Source organism: Xiphophorus hellerii, chromosome 1 (genome assembly GCF_003331165.1).
Source record: "Xiphophorus hellerii strain 12219 chromosome 1, Xiphophorus_hellerii-4.1, whole genome shotgun sequence".
Classification (NCBI taxonomy): domain Eukaryota; kingdom Metazoa; phylum Chordata; class Actinopteri; order Cyprinodontiformes; family Poeciliidae; genus Xiphophorus; species Xiphophorus hellerii.
Genome location: NC_045672.1, coordinates 12,369,295 through 12,387,486, shown reverse-complemented (window position 1 = coordinate 12,387,486; position 18,192 = coordinate 12,369,295). Strand labels below are relative to the sequence as shown.

Here is an 18,192-nt window from a genome sequence, read left to right as displayed (position 1 = left end):
TAGATTCTTCTCTATGTTAAGTATATTTATAAATAAGTTAGTCATACATATGCTCAAATATTGTGTATAAATAAATTTATTATCTGTATATTGCTTTAGAATTTATTCCACCTCATTTCCATTTAATTCTTGAGCCAGTATAATCACATCTTCCCACAGTAGACAATGGGTTTACTATATATATATATCTATATATCTATATATATATATGTATATATATATATAGATATATAGATATATATATATATTAAAATTATACTCATACACAAGTTGTTATAGTGGAGGTAAAATAACGTCTAATTGTAACTTCATAAAGTCACCATACTACATGTATAATGTTAAGTTACGTTGTGATTGACAGGTGTATGTTTTCTCAGTTCGTCCTGAGGACTGCGCAGGTCAAGAACAGAAAGTGTTCCTTAGGAAGCCAGAATGGCTCCAAGCGCCAGCACTCAGGTTGTGTCTGCATCACTGTCAGTTCATTTCAAGGTTAGTCCAGTATTAATTGTGAAACTAATAACATTCTAAAACTTTAAATGTGTATGTGCAGTTGGAGAATATAATCAGCGCAGCGTTGAAGAGTGGAGATGTCCGGCCTCTCGACTTGTTCTTAGAGAGAAATACATTTGAAGACATGTCCATTAAATGCTCCCAACAGTTCCTCAATAAATTGGACAAACTTGTCACCAGGGTAAGATTAGGTTCAAATAGTTGTTCATCATTCTGTTAGTTTAATTTTACTATTAAAAAACCCTAAAGAACTTTTATACTCTTTAGGGCTTGGATCATAAAGAGACCAAATCGGCCAGTTTGGGACTTGCGAGCCTCTACAAATGTGGGAACAATTTGAAATTACCGAGTGGGGCAGGACTTTCAGGTTTAATATCTCAAGGACTAATTAAAAAGATAAGTATTTGCTACTAAAACATATCCAACAATGTTTACAAAGTAAGTATTTTCAGGTTTTAAATTATTATCATTATTTTTTGAGTACATGGTACAGTGGTTTGAGAAATGCAGGAAGCTGTGGATCCAACACGGCCCACACTGGAATGAGACCATGTTTGCGCTCTCAGAGAATTTCCTAAGTGCCTTAATGGTGAGTTTGTGTTGATCAGTTAGCACATTTAGTGCAACAACACGTTTTCTGCCTAAAATATTTTCTCCTATTTCTTCTGCTGCAGGTAGTTCATGAGTCATGCAAAGAGGGTATGTCTGTAAATTTCACATTTCATTTGTCTTTTAGTTGAAAAAAAAAATGTTGAGAAAACTAACACAGAGTTAGAAATCCTGTTTGTTCAATTATACAACTATGTTAATGCTGTTGGTAACACTTGTGTGTTATTTGCATAAAATCAGATGACAGGTAAGTGGGTAAAGGTGTTTCTTTTCCCTGCAAACTTTATTCCCTAACATTCCTTTCAGGAACTTCCCAAGTGACTGAGTCCTTCCTGTATCCTGTCGGTCAGTTGGCAATAGACCCCAGAATCAACATTCTGATCCAGAAAGAGGTGGGGAAGAATTTGTGTAACTTCTTTTGAGAATGATGTTGAGTCTGATAAACGGAGGTCTTGACTGCAAATAAACGCAATCATTTTGCTCCGACAGGCAATTCGTAAATATAACATAATTCTGGATAAAATCCCGGTGGAGTTCAAGAAAAACAGGAGAATCGTAACATCACAAGACGCTTCAGATATCATGTGTGTAATTAGTTTTCTCGACGTGGTTCCGATTTCTAAAATTCCCACGCTTGCTGGAACCCACATGCGTTTATTTTTCTGCAGGAGCAAACTGGCAGGTCGGATTGTGGAGGGTGGTGGTAAGTTTTTAAAAAAAATTATTATTATTTAATTTTTATATTTTTTAAACTAATTACTGCTGCTTTTTTCATCCAAAATAAATACAGAAACATCCTATTTTGCAGATTATGACTTGCAGTCATCCCTGATGGAGGCATTATGCAGAATGGCCACTCCCGTTCAGAGGAAGAAGCTCGCAGACCAGTGGTTCAGCATGGCCCACGTTGCCAGTGGTTTTGCCCAGATCAGTGACTCCGAATTTGAAACGGTACTAATAATTAATATGAATATTTACTTACTGGAGTAACATGTTGTTTTATTTATCTTTAAGAGACAAAATAACCAAATAAATTTGTAATTTAAGGCTTGCAGAAGGTTTCTCAACATGGTGAACGGTATGCAGGGAGACAAAAGAAGGTATGACAGCGTACAACACATTTTCACATTTAATTCTATGAAATGAATTCAAACAATTATCGTTACACGTTGCTTTGCTGTGTCACACCGCAGAAGCTTTTTGGATGATTTCTAACCATATCTTCTCTAAAACATGTTGAATATTTGCTTTTTGTGTTTGGAAAGTTTGTATTTTTAACTGAACAGCAGTGTCCTCTTCTGTGCCGCAGAGTCTACTCTTACCCCTGTTTAAGAGTGTATCTGGGCAAGTATGAGGTCAGTCTCAACAAGGTTTTTAATCAGAGCTTCAATATGTATTGGTACTCTAAAACATGATTGATTGTGGCACGAAAGTAAATGTCCTCTGGTAGTGAATGATTATCTTGTCATTAGGTTTTGAGCACATAGAGATAAAAGTGGAATTTATTAGTCTATGTAAGTAGTTATTGTAAAAAGATTCTGCTTATCTTGTTAGCTGTTGATGCCATCCGACGAGAAACTCGAGGAATTCTGGATTGACTTCAACCTTGGCAGCAGCAGCATCTCCTTTTACTTCTCTTTGCCTGATGAAGAGGTACTGGCACATCAAGGTTGTTCTGTGGGAAACAAAATCAGCTGAACAGAATTTGTTTGTTATGTTTTATCGAAGGTTAGCCTTGATTAGTGCCTAACAAGGCCAAATTTTCCGTTTTATCCAGGATGGCCACTGGGAAACAGTTTGCATCAATGAGAATGAAATCCTCAGCTACACGGTGACAGGTTACCACGGCACTGAAATAACTCTGTATCTTTGGTCTTTACTGCAGGCGAGATAAATGGACAATATACAATAAAAACTTCTCTTTATCTCTAGAGGTGGGCAAGAGGAAAATCTTGCTGCTCAAGCTGTCAGAGGTCATCGTTGTTGATTCAGTGGAAGGATCCAGTCTCATCATCCATTTCAGCTCCTCTCTGGACATCCTACAGGCCGCTTGCAATGTTTTTGGAGATGACAAAAACAAAGTTAGTGACCGATTCATTGTATAATATATAAATACTACAACATTTGTTGTGATATAGAAAAGGTTTTGAGCAAAACTGATGAAACATTAAGGTGGGGAAACCTGGCACTCCACAAATAACACATTTTTAAATGTTAGTATGTACTGTCAATTAGACTCTGAGAAAAGGAAACATTTCTGTCCTAATAAATTATTGTCTGGCGTTAATCTCTTTTATTCTGTCAGGGCACCAATGTAGTGAAAACAGCAGCTAAACACATAGTAGAAGGGAGCAGCACCCAGGTAAGCAAAATCCTGACAGCAGGCTTTATTTATTGTGATATTTACACGTGAAATGCAGTGTGCTGATCCTTTGTCGACAAGTTTATTTCTCAGAGCGTCTTCAAGCTGTCTTAACAAACCCAAAAATTCATGTATTGATGTTGCTGTTTGTGTGTGTCTGTTCACACAGGTTGTTCCAGAGAGCCAGGTGTCTCTGAGTGAAAATGAGAAAAACACCGCCCCCTACCTGTTGTCCGCCACAACTGCACCTGCACAGGCAACACGTTTGGATTTTACATAAATCAAAAAAATACTCTAATCTGTTGTTTAATATTGTAATAATAATGTGAACATATCAGGTTGTCTTTTGTCTTGCATCTAGATGGTGACCCCTGCCAGACAGCGGATATCAGAGTCCACCATCTACTTTAGCAGCAGTGAGAGAGGAAGTGTAAATGTCGGCCGTTTTCTTCCTGCTAAGCCATCAAGTGAGTAATTCCTTGAAAGTGTAACATCACTAGTTGCGTAAGAAATAAGTTATTACCAGCTTGAACGTGTTAGTGGTTGTGTTAGATTGTTTTTGCTCAAGTTCCAACTTGGCATATGGTTGATACTTTGCTCTGCAGCACACACCTGTTCATTGACCAATGCTGAGTTCATTTATTATCTCTTAAGGACTCATTTATACAGCAACCTGTCTGTCAGGATAAAAACACAGTGATTATTACAAACATGTGAGTCAACCTTTACTTGATACAATTTGCTTTTCTTTTTGTCTGTACATTACAGCCAATAGCAAAGACAGTACCTCTTTGCTGAAGGTCTCTGTTTGCAGTACAGCTGTTAGGACCAGCAGCCACAACACAACACCATGCAGCACTCAAATGTATGGCAACAAGGACCAGGTTTGTCACAAAAGAAAACTTCAATGATGCACTACTTGGTCTGTCTTATAAAATACATCAACATTTCTGGTTGCAATGGGACAAAATGTGAAAAGGTTTAAGGCATACAATTATTTTTGAAAAGCCCTTTATGTTGAGCACTCAATTAAAACAGATAATCGACCTTAAACAAGATCATTTATTGATCTATCAATTTACCGGTGTTTTTTTAAAAACAAATTTGTTACACTATCTTTTTTATCATATTTTAGGCTAAATGTTACAGTCCATTTTAGGCTTAATTTCTTAAGGTTTCTAAAGGTTAGATCAACACAGAAAGTAACAGAATCTGAAAAAAAGTTTCATTCTTTTTATTCTGAAATAACAGAAATAATATTTGCCACTAATTCTATAGTAAAATTAATGTTGGTAGATTGTAAACGACCTCTACAAAAACTCAGCAGAATTAATTGTTGGTTTACATAAAGTCTTGAAAATTATTACTTTTTGTTTCACCAATGATGTCATAGTTTACTGAAAGTTGTATGTTAACAATATCTGCATGTCATTCATTTTTATGCGTTGTTTCTGTGTTTCTACAGAAGATGCCAGTGTCAGCAGCAGAAGATTCCTTTCTATTCGAAGAAAAGTCTCAGGGTATTGCTACAGCGACTTTGATCTGAACTTGCCACCAAAAATACATACATATGTTTGTAATTCTTTAGATTCTAAACTTTTTCTTCTCTTCACCTTTTTACCTCCAGAAACCAATTTTGTACCCGACACACAACCCAGAGCGGCATGTAACACGTAAGTCTAGGGATAAACTTACACTCTTCAAGTCAAAGACAGTTTTTCTATAAAGAGAAGTCATCTTGTTTGTTCAAACTACAGCAGCTCTAACTGGAGCAAATTATCCGCCTCTGAAATGTTAAGGATGCCAACTCAGAAAGTCACCTCATTATCAAGACCTGGTAAACAAAGTTGATAACCGATATCAACATAGTGTATATGTATGTATGCATGGGTGTGTTAATCTGTGCTGTTATTTTTCTTTGTTTAGAGCCTAATTCAAGTTTGCTGGAACCGCAGCAGCGCTGCCCTTCCTCAGGCCAGAAATTGTCCGTTTCCGAGTCGAGCCTTGTTCTCCACAAACAGTTCCACAGTGAGTTGACCGAGCGACTGCAGAAGCTCCTCAATGACAGGAGCAAAGATCCTCCGCCTCAGGAATCAGCTGATCACCACAGGAAAGCGTCCAATACCAAACGGGGCTCCAGAGAAACAGACTCACAAAACACGCGTGCTACTGTGACTGTTCCCAAAACGCAAAGGGCTCAGAGAAGCAAACAATCTAAAGAGAATAGGAAAGAAAAAGCGGCACTGGAGGCAGATGCTGATGCCGCGAATACTTCAGAGAAGACCTTCACAAATAAGACTGTCGAGAACCAAAAACAATCTCAGGTCAAAGACGACATCAAGATGGCGATTTCGAGGAGTGACAAAGTATGAATTTTGTGTATTCAATCCGTCTTAACCAGCTGTTTAAAGTTATTAATGGTTTCAGTGATCAGTTTTATTCTCGTTCTCACGTATAACTCAGAGAGACTCAGAGGTCACAGCTAGCATGATGAAGCTCATCTCCAGCCGTTACGAGACTAAAGCCCAAACCACAAGAAAAAGCAGCACAGAGAAAATGACTCAGAACTGGATCCCCCCTCTTATAAACAGGTATGCACATTTAGGGATTTTCTTCGTATCAATAAACATACTTCAGTTAGCGCAGAAAAACACCATACACTGCCTGGTTTCGTTTTTTGTCGTCATAGGTCAATCTTTAACATGGGCAAGATGCCGACGGGTAACGTAAGTCTTTGTTTAGCTGATATCTTGACTTTACCTGAAAAGTTACTGTTTCACCTGCTTGTTTAACTGAAGATATTTTATGCTACAGATGGAAACACTCAGAACAGTAAATGTTAGGAAATCCTTAAATTCAACCACAGCCTCTGTGAGAAACAGGTAATGCAAACATTTGAGTTGAAATTGGGGAGGAAATGATCAATTGTAGGGTTGTGATTTATTTGAAGTTGTATTTAATCTCCCTTTTGTTTCGTAGGAAAGATACCTTTGCATTCAGTGCTGATTCTCCTCCCTCCATTGGGGTAATGGATCCTTTTTTTTCCTTACTTTCCTACTTGATTGTTTTGCAAATGAAAAATGTGTAGGAACCTTGACCTGTAATTCAGTGGCCAACATTTTTCAAGAGGGGGGCGTAACTGCTGTAATTTAATGTTTTTAATTACTGTAGATGTTTAAGTTTTATAAATGTGTTCTTGCCCATTAGAAAGAGAACCAACCCTTTACCAAATCAATTGTCACATCAACCAGGTAAACCACAATAACATATGCAATGAGAAAATGAAGAAAAAAATAATCCAATCCTCAGAGGTTTCACTCCATAACTATTCAAATGTGGAACTTCTGAGATTTTCTTTTTTTTGGATGTTTCATTTTTATTTTTGTTGTTTGACAGTGGCATCCACAACTCCTCTTCATTTCTCATCACATCTAAGAAAGCGCAACCTCTAGCAAAAGTACGTTCAAGTTATAGGAGTCCAAAATAATTGACGTTTCTCTGTTTGGAGCAGCATGGCTGCGTATTGGCTTGTCTGACAACATACATCTGCATTTGTCACCTGCTGACATGTATTTTGCAGAACAAGCTGCATGTGAAAAAGCATCTGTTCAGTGACACTGAGACGGACGCCACGACAGATGTCAGCTGGCTGAGAGAGTCAGCCAGGAAGCCCAAACCCCAAGTCATCAAATACTCCAGACAGGCACAGATCAAACCCAAAAAAGTCCCTCTGCAGTCTCCAGGTCCATAGCATTTAATTTATTCCAGAAAAGCTCAATAACAGTGAATCAGTGATCCTATACATACAGCTTCTTATATCATTTGGTATTTACTTACAGACATACCCACAGATTTACAATCATTTTCAAAAGTTGGGAAAGACAAAAGCAAAATTACTCAGGTAAGACATTGCATCTAAGTACTGCCCCACAAACTGCTGCTGCTGTACCCCACGTTACCACTGTGTGTCACTATTGTATAACAAGAATCTGTGTTCATAGGAGGCTATGGATCAGCCAAAGGCAGTGAAGCAAGCAGCAGCCAGCAGTAAACCACAAGCTGCTGCAAAGAGGCCCAGGAGAGTTGCAGCCACCTCTAAGAAGAACTACAAGGACCCAGATACAGATGATAGCCAGTCGGAAACAGAGACGTCTCACTCACCCAAGGCAAAAGAGCTTTTTCTATGCCTTGTGTTTTGTGTTTAAACAACTCATCTGAGCATGCTCATCTGTGCCAAATTCACAGAACTGTCTGTTGAAAGCATACACAAAGTCGTGGCTTTGAGCTTTATAAAATTTTATATAAAATTTTTTATGAACATTTTGGTTATACTGTGAAAATATATAATTTTAAACTTTCTAAGTAAATAAACTACTCAAAAAAGATAGGGATATTCAGCTTTCAGGTGAAATTTTAGGACAACCCGATTCACTACAACCTTGACAGGTGAACTTTATGTTACCTTATCAAAATTTCTGAATGCACAGCTTTCTGTTCTATAACATCCTGAGTAATGACCAATTTCATAACAAGTGTTTGGCCCATGAATCAACCAATACATTTCCAGATACAATCAGAGTTGGCATTTTAACAATCCTTCTCATCAGGCTGTTCGCATTTTGACATCATGAAACCAAGACAACACCTAACAACTAATTAGCAGTACCTCGCCATCTCCTGGCTTCAAACCGCATGTCCTCAGATGGAAGCGGCCACTGAGCTTTTAGTGTCACAGAGTGTCATCAGCAGGTTGCAACAGAAAGAAAGCAGAAAGCCATAGAAGTGGCTGACCTTTGGGCATACACCACACTGATGACCGCTTCATTGTGGAACTGTGTGATGAATACCAGGAATACATAAGGTCATTTCAGATCATTCGAAACTGTTGACATCCGCATGGTCTGCTTCCTAGATGACCCACAAAGGCACCTGAACACACCACCAGGTCAAATCGTCTTGCATTGAACAAAGAGCATTTACACTGACTGGACAAGGGACCATTGGGCCTAAGTGCTGTTTTCTGATCAAAGTCGATTCATGCTTAGCAAAAATGAGCCAATAACGATGCTGGAGGCGACAAGAGAGCGCTGTGCATCAACCACTGTTGTCACTAAACAAGCTTTTGGAAGTGTTACAGTGTGGGCATGTGTGTATAGTCAATACAGAACTACTGTACACTTAGTGACTATAACAGTGACAGGCCCATATACTGCGAATAACATTCATTCAGCAAGAAGAACACATGCCTAATTTCACTTTCATGGACAACAGTTCTCCAGCAAACAATAAGTCAACTAGTGAACAGAATGAGATGTCGTTATCAAAGTGTTGTTGATGCTCAAAGGCACATGAGATGTTATTTAGAGATTGATATTTTTGTTGCATACACAACTCTTTTGTTGGCTTTTTTCTGTGACATGAAGAAAGGACCATTGCATTGCATTATATATCATTATAGGGTGAACTTTTTACACTTACCATAAATTTCACCCAAAATGCCTTTCTTTTTGTGAGTGTGTTACTAGTACGTGTCAACTCCAGTATTTTAGTGAATGGTAAATCCCAACTTGGGTTTTTTCAGATTTGACAAAGTGCCATTTTTCCTTTAAAATAGCATTCCTCTGCCGATAATTTGAAGAATTCAGAAAAGACAAAAGAGGTTGCGCCAACAAAGAAGAAAAGGACTGCGAGCAAACAACCAGTCAAAATGAAACCACCCACAGAGCCTGTGTTGGATCTGTATCCTTCTTCCAAAGTAGAGGTAGATACATTTTGTTTAGTTTCACTTACATTAACTGATGATTGTGCACAAATATTCATAGTTAGACATCACAGAAAGAGCTGAATAAATAATACATTTTGGTGTGTCTGGCTGTTTGATTTGTTCTGTCGCACAGCAGTGGAACAAGGAGGAGAACTGTGCAGATGATCCACCGATAAAGAAGAGTAAAAAAAACCTTTTTGACCACCAGGCAGACAAATACAGGGAGGCCAATCTCACAGAAACAGATCTTAAGGTGAGAGTTCAGTCATAACAATGAATATTGTGAAATAGGATTTGCGAATAAAGTCTTTCAGTTGATGCTAGTTTACTCTAATGACTTAGTAATCCTGGTGGTAAAATCCCCAGAATAAACAACCCTCTAATAAAGTACTATATGAAACAATGATAATGGCTAATTCATGAGAAATTATTTAATCTTTTATTTTACATTTCTTTTTGTACAAGAAAAAAGAAATAGAGCCCACAGAGGAACTGGAATGTATAAAGCTTCACATTTTCCACATTTGTAATGTTACAGCCTTATCTAACTCTACACACATCACATAAAGACAACATGAAAAGAATTTAGAGATTTTTGAAAGTACATTGAAAGTAAGATATCTTATGTTCATAAGTATTCACAACCTTCTCAGTAATTTGTTGATGCACCTTTGGAACCTATTAATGTCGTATTCGTCTGGTATTTAGCAAAACAAAACGTAAAGCTGAAAGAAAACAAGAAAAGTTTAGTTTGATTTGATCTGAGAAAAAAAGGTTGAAAGTCTTTTTTACATAATATGTGTTAAACAGCTGTTTTCAGTCATTTACTTTTTTATATATAAATAGTTTGGTATTTCATGCTTACAGCTGTCCAGAATGAATAAAAAGATTATTTCCCAACAGATTAAAGCGGGGAACATTCTCCAGGAAACTTTGATGTTGAATAAGAAAAATGTCATCCCAGGTCGAGAACAAACGAGTTCTTTGAAGGATTCCTTGGCCGCCTGCCAGACCTCTTTCTGTCCGACTCCTCCTTTCATTGAAAAGATGAGATGTAAGTTGGAGTGGAAAGCTCCTTACCAACTTCAGAGAGAGACAACAGTCTTTTGACTTCTTTGACATCAGTCAAATTTTTCATGGTTAATAAAATGGTTTCGTTACATCACATAAGCCACTTTTATATATGTTTTGCAGTCCCTTTGACAGTTCTTGAAGTGGAAAATGTTTCAGATCATTCAAATTGGCTAATTTGAGTACAGTTGGGCAACTGTAAGGTTTTCCTAATTTTTACAGCATGGCTAAATTAAGTGGAAAGTTTGTAATTTTAACAGATATGACTACTTGTGAATGTGATCCATCTCAGTCTTTAAATCTAAATAACATGGAGTGTTATTGTTAGCAATTAGGTAGTGACGATTTGTTTCAGAAGTAGGGTTAGACTATAAAATTTGACTAGAATAGTTGCACATAACATGCTTTCATACAAACAACACTTTGCACCTTATGGTATTTATCTTAACATTTTGTCAATGTGTATATTCAGTTGAGTCTCAGTTTGTACGTGGTGCTTCTTTGCTCCACACGATGTTATGCTCTCCAAACCCTTAACCATAAAACAGTGTGTAGAAAGGGTGTATATGTTGACCTTCTGTGCTCTGACCAATATCTGAAGCCAGCTGTTAGAACATCTGTGTTTGCTTTGGACCCTCACAGCCGCTGGGAGGTCAGCTCCAACCTTGGGTTTGACCTGCTCCACTGTCCTCAGCCCACGGGGATCCCCACTCCCTACCTCCAGAGATCTATCCTGCCAGGACACCCCCTCTCCAGTCCTGCTGCTACCCAAAGTTTGCTCCACAGTCAGCAGCAAAGGCCAGCTTAAGCCGTCTTTCTATAATGTAGAACAAAATCAGGACTCTTCGAAGACTCCGTCCATCCCGTCTGCCTGTTCGCTTTCAGGTCAGACTCCTGCGCCCAGTCCCCCCACTGGACTCACTGCTGCAGAGGTTGGTCAACCTCCTAATTCTGAAAACGTATGTCGCGCTCAAATATTCTGCTTCAAAAGTTAAAGAGTTGTTGACTGTGTTCTCTCTCCACTTTGATAATACTGCTCGTGGTCGGATTGAGCCATTTTGTTAGCTCCAGAAACAACCCAATTTACTCTTTATCAAATATTTGCATAACCTGGAAGTTCAGGCCTGATATTCACAAATTGATACAGATGGTTGCTGAATTCTCAGAGAAAGCAAAATGATTATCAGTGGATTTGTGAGAGAAGGTAGTTGAACTTTAGGATATTGGACAATATCTAATAGATGGGGAATGCCAACCATCTGTCTTCGAATTCTAATTAAGAAACTAACAAATTCTGTTGAAATCAATCAACAGCTGGGTAGACCAACAAAAAAAGAGAAATAGTGGAAAGGAAATTGTTCAGGTTTGAAAAACCTGCAAATAACCTTACTGACATGTAAGACTATGTGAAAAGAAGAAACGTTGCTGTTTTTAGATTCTTTATAAGAATTTATAAATCCAGAAATTTACTGATATAAATCACATTTTTTTCAGTAATGTTCTATATTATTGAGTTTTACCTTCCAGGTAAAACTTTCACTTGTGACGTTTTCTTCCAGTTATCAAATGCTTCTTGCAACACTTCATCTTGGCAATTATTCAACATCTCCCCTCTTAGTCTGAAATGTAGCATCTTCATATGATTCACATACCATTACCTCACGTGTAAGCCACCATGCGTTAGTTGACAGTCGTGAATCACTGGAAAAATGTATCAGCTGTAAGCTGTTAAATAACCGAAGACCGTCCGATAGGTGAGCTGGAATTCCCAGAAGTTGAACTCAAACAAACCGCGACACTTTAGGGAGAAACACAGAGGTTCTCTTTTAAGACTCATTATTGTAACAGCCAAACCCACAGTTATACACAGATCATAAAGTAACATGAGACTATTTAGCTAAAACTGAAACTAGACCATTCAGAGGGAATGAGTCATTTGACGAGTTAAAAAGAAAATTGTGTAGTGATTACGTAGGATATAATGAACAGTGAAGTATCACGATTGAAATATTCTTTTGAACTCCAGGCTGATAATATTACTGCTGCACTTCATCTGCTTCCTACTGCCCTCATCATTCCTTGTTTGTAATCCACAGCAGACATTTGTAATTACAAAATGAGCTGCAATATCGCCTCAGATCAACAATTTGTCATAATGTTCTCTCGCCTTAATTGTTTGTTTTCAGATTTGCGCAGTCCAGCAACATCTATCCCCAGCGCCTCCGTCACTTTTGTCTCCATCCACACAGCCACTCTTGACATCAACTCTTCTGGAGCTAGACAAGCCATCAGTACCGTCTGCCCCCAGGTCACCGGTCCCTGGAGTCGCCTTACCCAGTGGTTGTTACCTTGACCTCAGTAAAGTGTCCTCAGTTTCTCTGGGCTCCCTAAGCCATTCATCGCCAAAGTCGTCAGTTCTCAGCAGAAACATGAACGAGGTTTTTATCTCTTTTCCTGAGGATTTTTTTTAGGAGTGCACCGATTGTAGTTTTTTTGGCCTGATCCCCGATTGCCAATTCCAATTTTGACCGATTTGTTTTGTCTGACATATTGCTAAATATAGTAATATGTCAGACATACTGTACTTACTCTTTATAATGTGTAAAACATTGAGAACTTTTAATGTTTAGAGTGTTTGTAAAAGTGTAGATTTTTGTCATTAACTATGTAGGAACCCCTATCTTGGATGTTTGTAGATTACTGAGTGGATGGACAATTTAAAAAGTGGAAATAGATTATTACGTTATTACGACTGGTGAATTTATATGACCATAAAATAAGTGCCTGTTGCATCACTGTTGATTCTGATAGAAAACACCGGTCACTGACAAGAACCTTGAGCTGACACAGCATTTCGTCTCAGGTAAAACGTTTGTTTGTTAAGTTGCTAACAACATAATATGTGCACCACAAAGAAATCGCTGCTATATATTAGTGTAGAAAAAGAGAAAAATGATGGCTGCTTGATGCCTGGACGTGTCTTTTAGGACCCGCTCGCAAGCGCTGCATCTCATTATCCAGTAATTCTGAGGAAGATGAGAAAGAAGAAGAGAAGAAGAAAAGCAAGATGAGAGGCCAGCATTCTCCTCGAATGAAGCCAAGAAAACTTTTCAAGTCTTGTAAGCCATATTTATCATTCTCAGACTGCCTCCCCCCCCCAAAAAAATAGCTCTTTTGCTGAAATAATTTTTTAGAAAAGCCAGAACACTGCTGGCAGTAATTGTGCATAAAAAGGCCCGGGATGAGGTGAAACCACGAGCCATCTCATTCTCTTAAACACTTGAACTCTACAGTACATGATGAAATTATGTTTTCACCAGCGATTTTACCAAACATTTTATTTGGGGTTTAGGCAACTTTCTAAAAAGAAAATATCTGATTTTGCAGTGAGAATTATGCAGCGAGTGAGACGTGTCTAGTGGGTTTGTGTTGGAACAACAAAAGCGATTCAAACTAGAAGTGACGTCTGGATGTGTTCTGCTCACAGTTGCCGAAGTTTCTGTGGTGGATGAACCGAGCCACATAAACTGCAGTCACTGGGAGACTGAAGAGATGGAGGAGGATTCAGAGCTGCCAGAAAGAACTCTGAACCCAAATAACCTCTGTCAGCAGCTGAGCTCTGATCTGAAAAACAAGTTCCAGGTTTACTTGCACACATTCATACACACACGCACACATCCCCCAAAATAAGATAATATCCTGTACTGTGTTTTATGCCCATACCCTTTCTGAAACCATGAACAGGAATACTCTTATAAGGCTTCAATTAACTGAGTTTAGTTTAGAAAGCAGTGACTACCTTTAAGAATGGACTCTTCTCTGACTTGTCTTGATCAACTGTATGTCGTGTGATAAATGTTTTCAGAACCGTTGCAAGATTATGGAAATCTACAACAAACAATCTTCCAAAACCGTCCAGCAACACATTTCCTCTATTGGTGTCCAACTTAACAAAAAAAGGTCTGTCCTGGGGGATTTTATGGCTTTTTAACGTATTTCTATCCTTTTTGTTAAATGCACAAATTGACTTGAAAATGATTTGACCTTCAGTACTATTTAATAAAGTAAAATATAGATGGTTGTCTGACTTTTGTTTTATCAATGCTCTAAATTTTCAGTTATTGAATAGTCACACGCTACTATAGGCTCTAAATCCTCAATGTTCCTACTTTGTGGGATAAAACTCTGCATGCATGCTTTTCTTCTTTAATTGTTTTCTGCTCTGCACAGAGTACAGAGAGTTGGACAAATTCAAAAGGTCCTTTTGGAGGAGATCAAGAAGATGGAGCTAGACGACAACATGCTGCAAAACATGGAGAAAGACGTGACTGTGGGTCACTTAAGCTTGTTTTCTTCACCTGTAACTGTGATCATGAAACTACCATTTCAAATGTAAAAACTTTAAAATTGCTCATTTTAAACAGATGACAGCCATCATTTGGACCTTTCTTTCTTGCAGATATTCTGGAAAAAGCAGATGATGACTCTCCGTACTTACCAGAAACAGGAAACTAAGAGGTGAATTAAAGACTTATGTGTGTCTCCTTAGACGCTGAAAGAGTCATATTGTTCTTCAGCCACACTCTTCTGATCATTGATTGTTTTTTTGTTCTTTTTCCTCAAGTTTGGACTAAAATACTCTGTAAAATGTTGAACAACACACTTGTTTATTCAATAGAACAAGGATTAAAGGGGTTGACTGGAAAATCATTTCCCCCCTCTGGGCTATCATCAGAAACTAAATATGTCTCCCTGCAGCACAAGCTATTTTTGAAGAGATGTTGCCACTGCTATAACTAATAGGGATTTTACAGACGATTTGCCTGTGTTCAGCGATTGCCCAGCCGGCACCCAGATTTACCACCATGGCGTATACAGGCTGTAACTAGCACACTCTATTATCCAATCAATGACCTTTTTGTTAAATTAACACTTGATTCTGAAGTTTTGTTATGCTGTGTGGCAACGAGTCCTTATGCACATTACTGTGCTTTCTGGTACACTGTCACTGTTCTCCCAATGTTTACATTATAGGCTTTAGAGACACTGTTAGCATATTACCTGATAGCAGTCATATGCAACTAACATTAAGAAACAAATTGCCATACCATAGTAATATATGAGATAAAAGTTTTTGTCTCTCTTATATAAACATGATTACATTGGTCTGGCTTTTTTTCCTGATAGATACTAACGTCCAGTTTTCTTGAAATCTCTCCTGCCAATTCGATTTTGAGCAAATATGACTTTTTTTCTGAGGAATTTAACATTTAAAAAATGTGCTACAAGTTAAATACAACAAAAAAAAAAGAAATTAAAAGATTGTGTCACAATAAACACTTCTTACTTTGATTTTTTTTTTTTTTTAAATAAACTATTGACCAAAAGGTTGGGAGTTTGTAGTTTTGACACAGTTAGTGAATAGACGGAAACATTAATTTTTATTATTTTACCCCTGCACTCACCAATTATTTATGCATCTCTGTGATCAATAATTATTTCAAATGTGTATTTTTCTTGGACACATAAAATTAGACACCACCTGGAAACAGATTGCATTTGACTATGTTATCATTATTGAATTGCACTCAGTTTTTAATGGTTTTAATTAGTTATCCATCTTGATGCCATGTTATGTGAGATTGTTAGCATGTGTGTTAATCATCACCAAATCCTGATAAACAAAAAAAAACATGTGGTGGCCTTATTATTCTGCCCATTTAAATAAGTTACTCAATTTAAAAAGTATTCACTTCTATACATGATTTTGAATTTGAAGTCATTCTGTCAACCGATCCATAATTTTTGCCATTGAAAATGTGTTATTTGCATTTTTTTTTTTTTTTTTTATCTTCACAAACAATCTTTTCCCTTCTTTTTTTGTGTTGGTATGCATCTTCATTCCAGAACTGATACACTGAAGAAAACCTTACAAAGTGTCACTGGTCACAGCTGGGATTACGAAGACGGGGTGTTCAAATCAGAGGTATGACTCCCACATACATATAAATTGTATGATTTATTGTGTTGCTTCTGTGGTAATAATTGTACAAATCCCAAGAGGAGAAACTTTAGTTTTAAATCAAAGTAGACCACTTCAGCCTGTTCCTGTTGAGGACTGTAATCACTGCTTAAGCATCAGTTTTAGTACCAGAAATTTGTACTCTTTTTCTCTTCATGCCATCAATTTACTCACAGACCAAATTGTGTCCCATATCCATAAAATCTTTTTGTACTCGCTGCTGCTTTCAGATGTGCCTGATAAAAAAAGACATGAAGTCAATTCAGGACAGGCTTCTCAGTGAAATGGTGAGTTGACACCAACACAGGTGACTGCTTAGCCTAAAAATCTGGCTTTCATGTTTTATTTTTCACCCTGCCTCTGAGAACGTGTACATTCAGTTATATGTAAGAACTCTACACACCTGCGTTTACACACCAGGTTTTTGTCACGTAGGAAGATAAAAGCAAGACGGATAATTCCAGACCGGTTTTTTTTTTTTTTTTTTCCCCCCCACCTTTAGTGTGACATTTATTCTGTCCAAATCAAATGAAAAACAAAAATGTTAGAAAGGATGTGTGGACTCTGAATATCCACTTTGACATCCAGTGTTGTAAACAGTATCGCCTGAGATGCTTTATCATGTTCTAAATTATTTTTCCCCGACGCTTGTGCGCCGCTCATAGCACGAGGGAGAGATCCAGAGTGTGAAGAGAGGACTACATGCTTTGTTTTTCCCCTGATGGATCCAGGTTTGGAGGCGACCAAAGGTCACCCTGCACTATGAACCAATGTGATTGTCAACATGTGATGTTGTTTCTACTGTGCTCACATACGATGTTTTTACTCCAGATTCTTTTGTTTTGTGTGAATGCATCCAGTTGTTTGAGAGCTGGATTTGTTCCTAATATGCATTGTGTTTCGTTGGAGATGTTTCTAAATTTTAGAAGAATGTTCTTTACTATCCAGTGAGATCTAAAGAAAATCCCCTTGGTGTTAGTACAAACAGGGCATTACCTTCTGCATGGCTTTGATATTTTTAAAACACTGTATTTATGTTTTAGTGAAAGATGTTTGAGTAATAAAAAAAAAAATCCTAAATGTATTTAATTGTTTTTAAACCTCTTGTTAAAGCTATTCTTAATTGAAATAAAATAGTTTGAGAAATGAATACACTGCCCGTTCTTAAAAAACATGTATTTTTGAAGACAGTTTTGAAGTAGTGCTTACAAAGGTATTTCTCTTTTCAGTGAAGACACTGTCAGTCCCGTTCTGATTGACATACTGTATGTACAGTCAATATCAAATTCCTCCCCGACTCATTCTCACCCAACTTCACAGTCTGTACACAGTCCAAGTGACACATTATTCATCAGTTAAGAAAAGGTGGTCACATGCACTACTTCTTCCCACTACATGGATTCACACCGATTTGTCAAAGTAGTCCTTGAATTAGTACAAAAAAAAAGAACGACAGGATTGTTTTTATTTTCTCTTTTCCCCTCCCTCTGCTCTCATCCTGAGAGTCAGGGGGTTTCCACTGAAGTCTCCTCCGCCTGCCTGCTTCCGCGTCGCACCCAGCGGTCTCCGGGACACAACGCCGGCAAACGTCCCTCCGTCGTTTCTCCCACACCCATTACTTCATACTGATAAATATGAGGGGTGTCGGAAGAAAGCTAAAGACACGCTGAAGACAATAAAAAAAAAAAGGCTTCAGGCTCTTCGATGTGTCACCACTGAGCTGGCGACAGGCAGCTTCAGGAAATTTCTACGCTCAGCATTTCTTCACAGAAGAAACTCTTCAGTTTTTCACGGCCGGTGGAACCTGCAGAAGGCAGACACGCTGTGTGTTAGTGCAGAGGATGGGAGAGGATA

General features: G+C 37.9%; 2 protein-coding genes across 2 annotated transcripts in view; one reads left to right on the top strand and one right to left on the bottom strand.

Annotated features, from left to right (window-relative positions):
• The first annotated feature begins 432 nt into the window (after positions 1–432).
• sycp2 (synaptonemal complex protein 2) lies at positions 433–17,578 on the top strand. Its single transcript, XM_032562598.1, has 45 exons — positions 433–489; positions 551–691; positions 778–906; positions 995–1,099; positions 1,185–1,209; positions 1,426–1,511; positions 1,609–1,703; positions 1,788–1,822; positions 1,928–2,070; positions 2,167–2,219; positions 2,429–2,474; positions 2,674–2,772; positions 2,897–2,957; positions 3,052–3,200; positions 3,425–3,481; positions 3,651–3,737; positions 3,843–3,948; positions 4,250–4,365; positions 4,947–5,001; positions 5,109–5,154; positions 5,239–5,318; positions 5,408–5,847; positions 5,945–6,072; positions 6,171–6,207; positions 6,296–6,363; positions 6,461–6,506; positions 6,689–6,732; positions 6,878–6,938; positions 7,062–7,224; positions 7,321–7,382; positions 7,483–7,647; positions 9,096–9,242; positions 9,379–9,498; positions 10,149–10,299; positions 10,959–11,248; positions 12,503–12,754; positions 13,128–13,179; positions 13,304–13,435; positions 13,804–13,958; positions 14,182–14,276; positions 14,547–14,646; positions 14,776–14,834; positions 16,224–16,302; positions 16,569–16,625; positions 17,004–17,578. The coding sequence occupies exons 1-45, from the start codon at positions 433–435 to the stop codon at positions 17,058–17,060; spliced, it is 4,731 nt and encodes a 1,576-aa protein (XP_032418489.1). The 3' UTR covers positions 17,061–17,578.
• Positions 17,500–18,192, bottom strand: part of phactr3a (phosphatase and actin regulator 3a) — a 35,728-nt gene continuing 35,035 nt past the window's right edge. Inside the window, exon 12 of the mRNA XM_032572114.1 lies at positions 17,500–18,142. Coding sequence (XP_032428005.1) covers positions 18,127–18,142 — 16 coding nt within the window. The 3' untranslated portion in view covers positions 17,500–18,126. The remainder of the gene's footprint in view (positions 18,143–18,192) is intronic.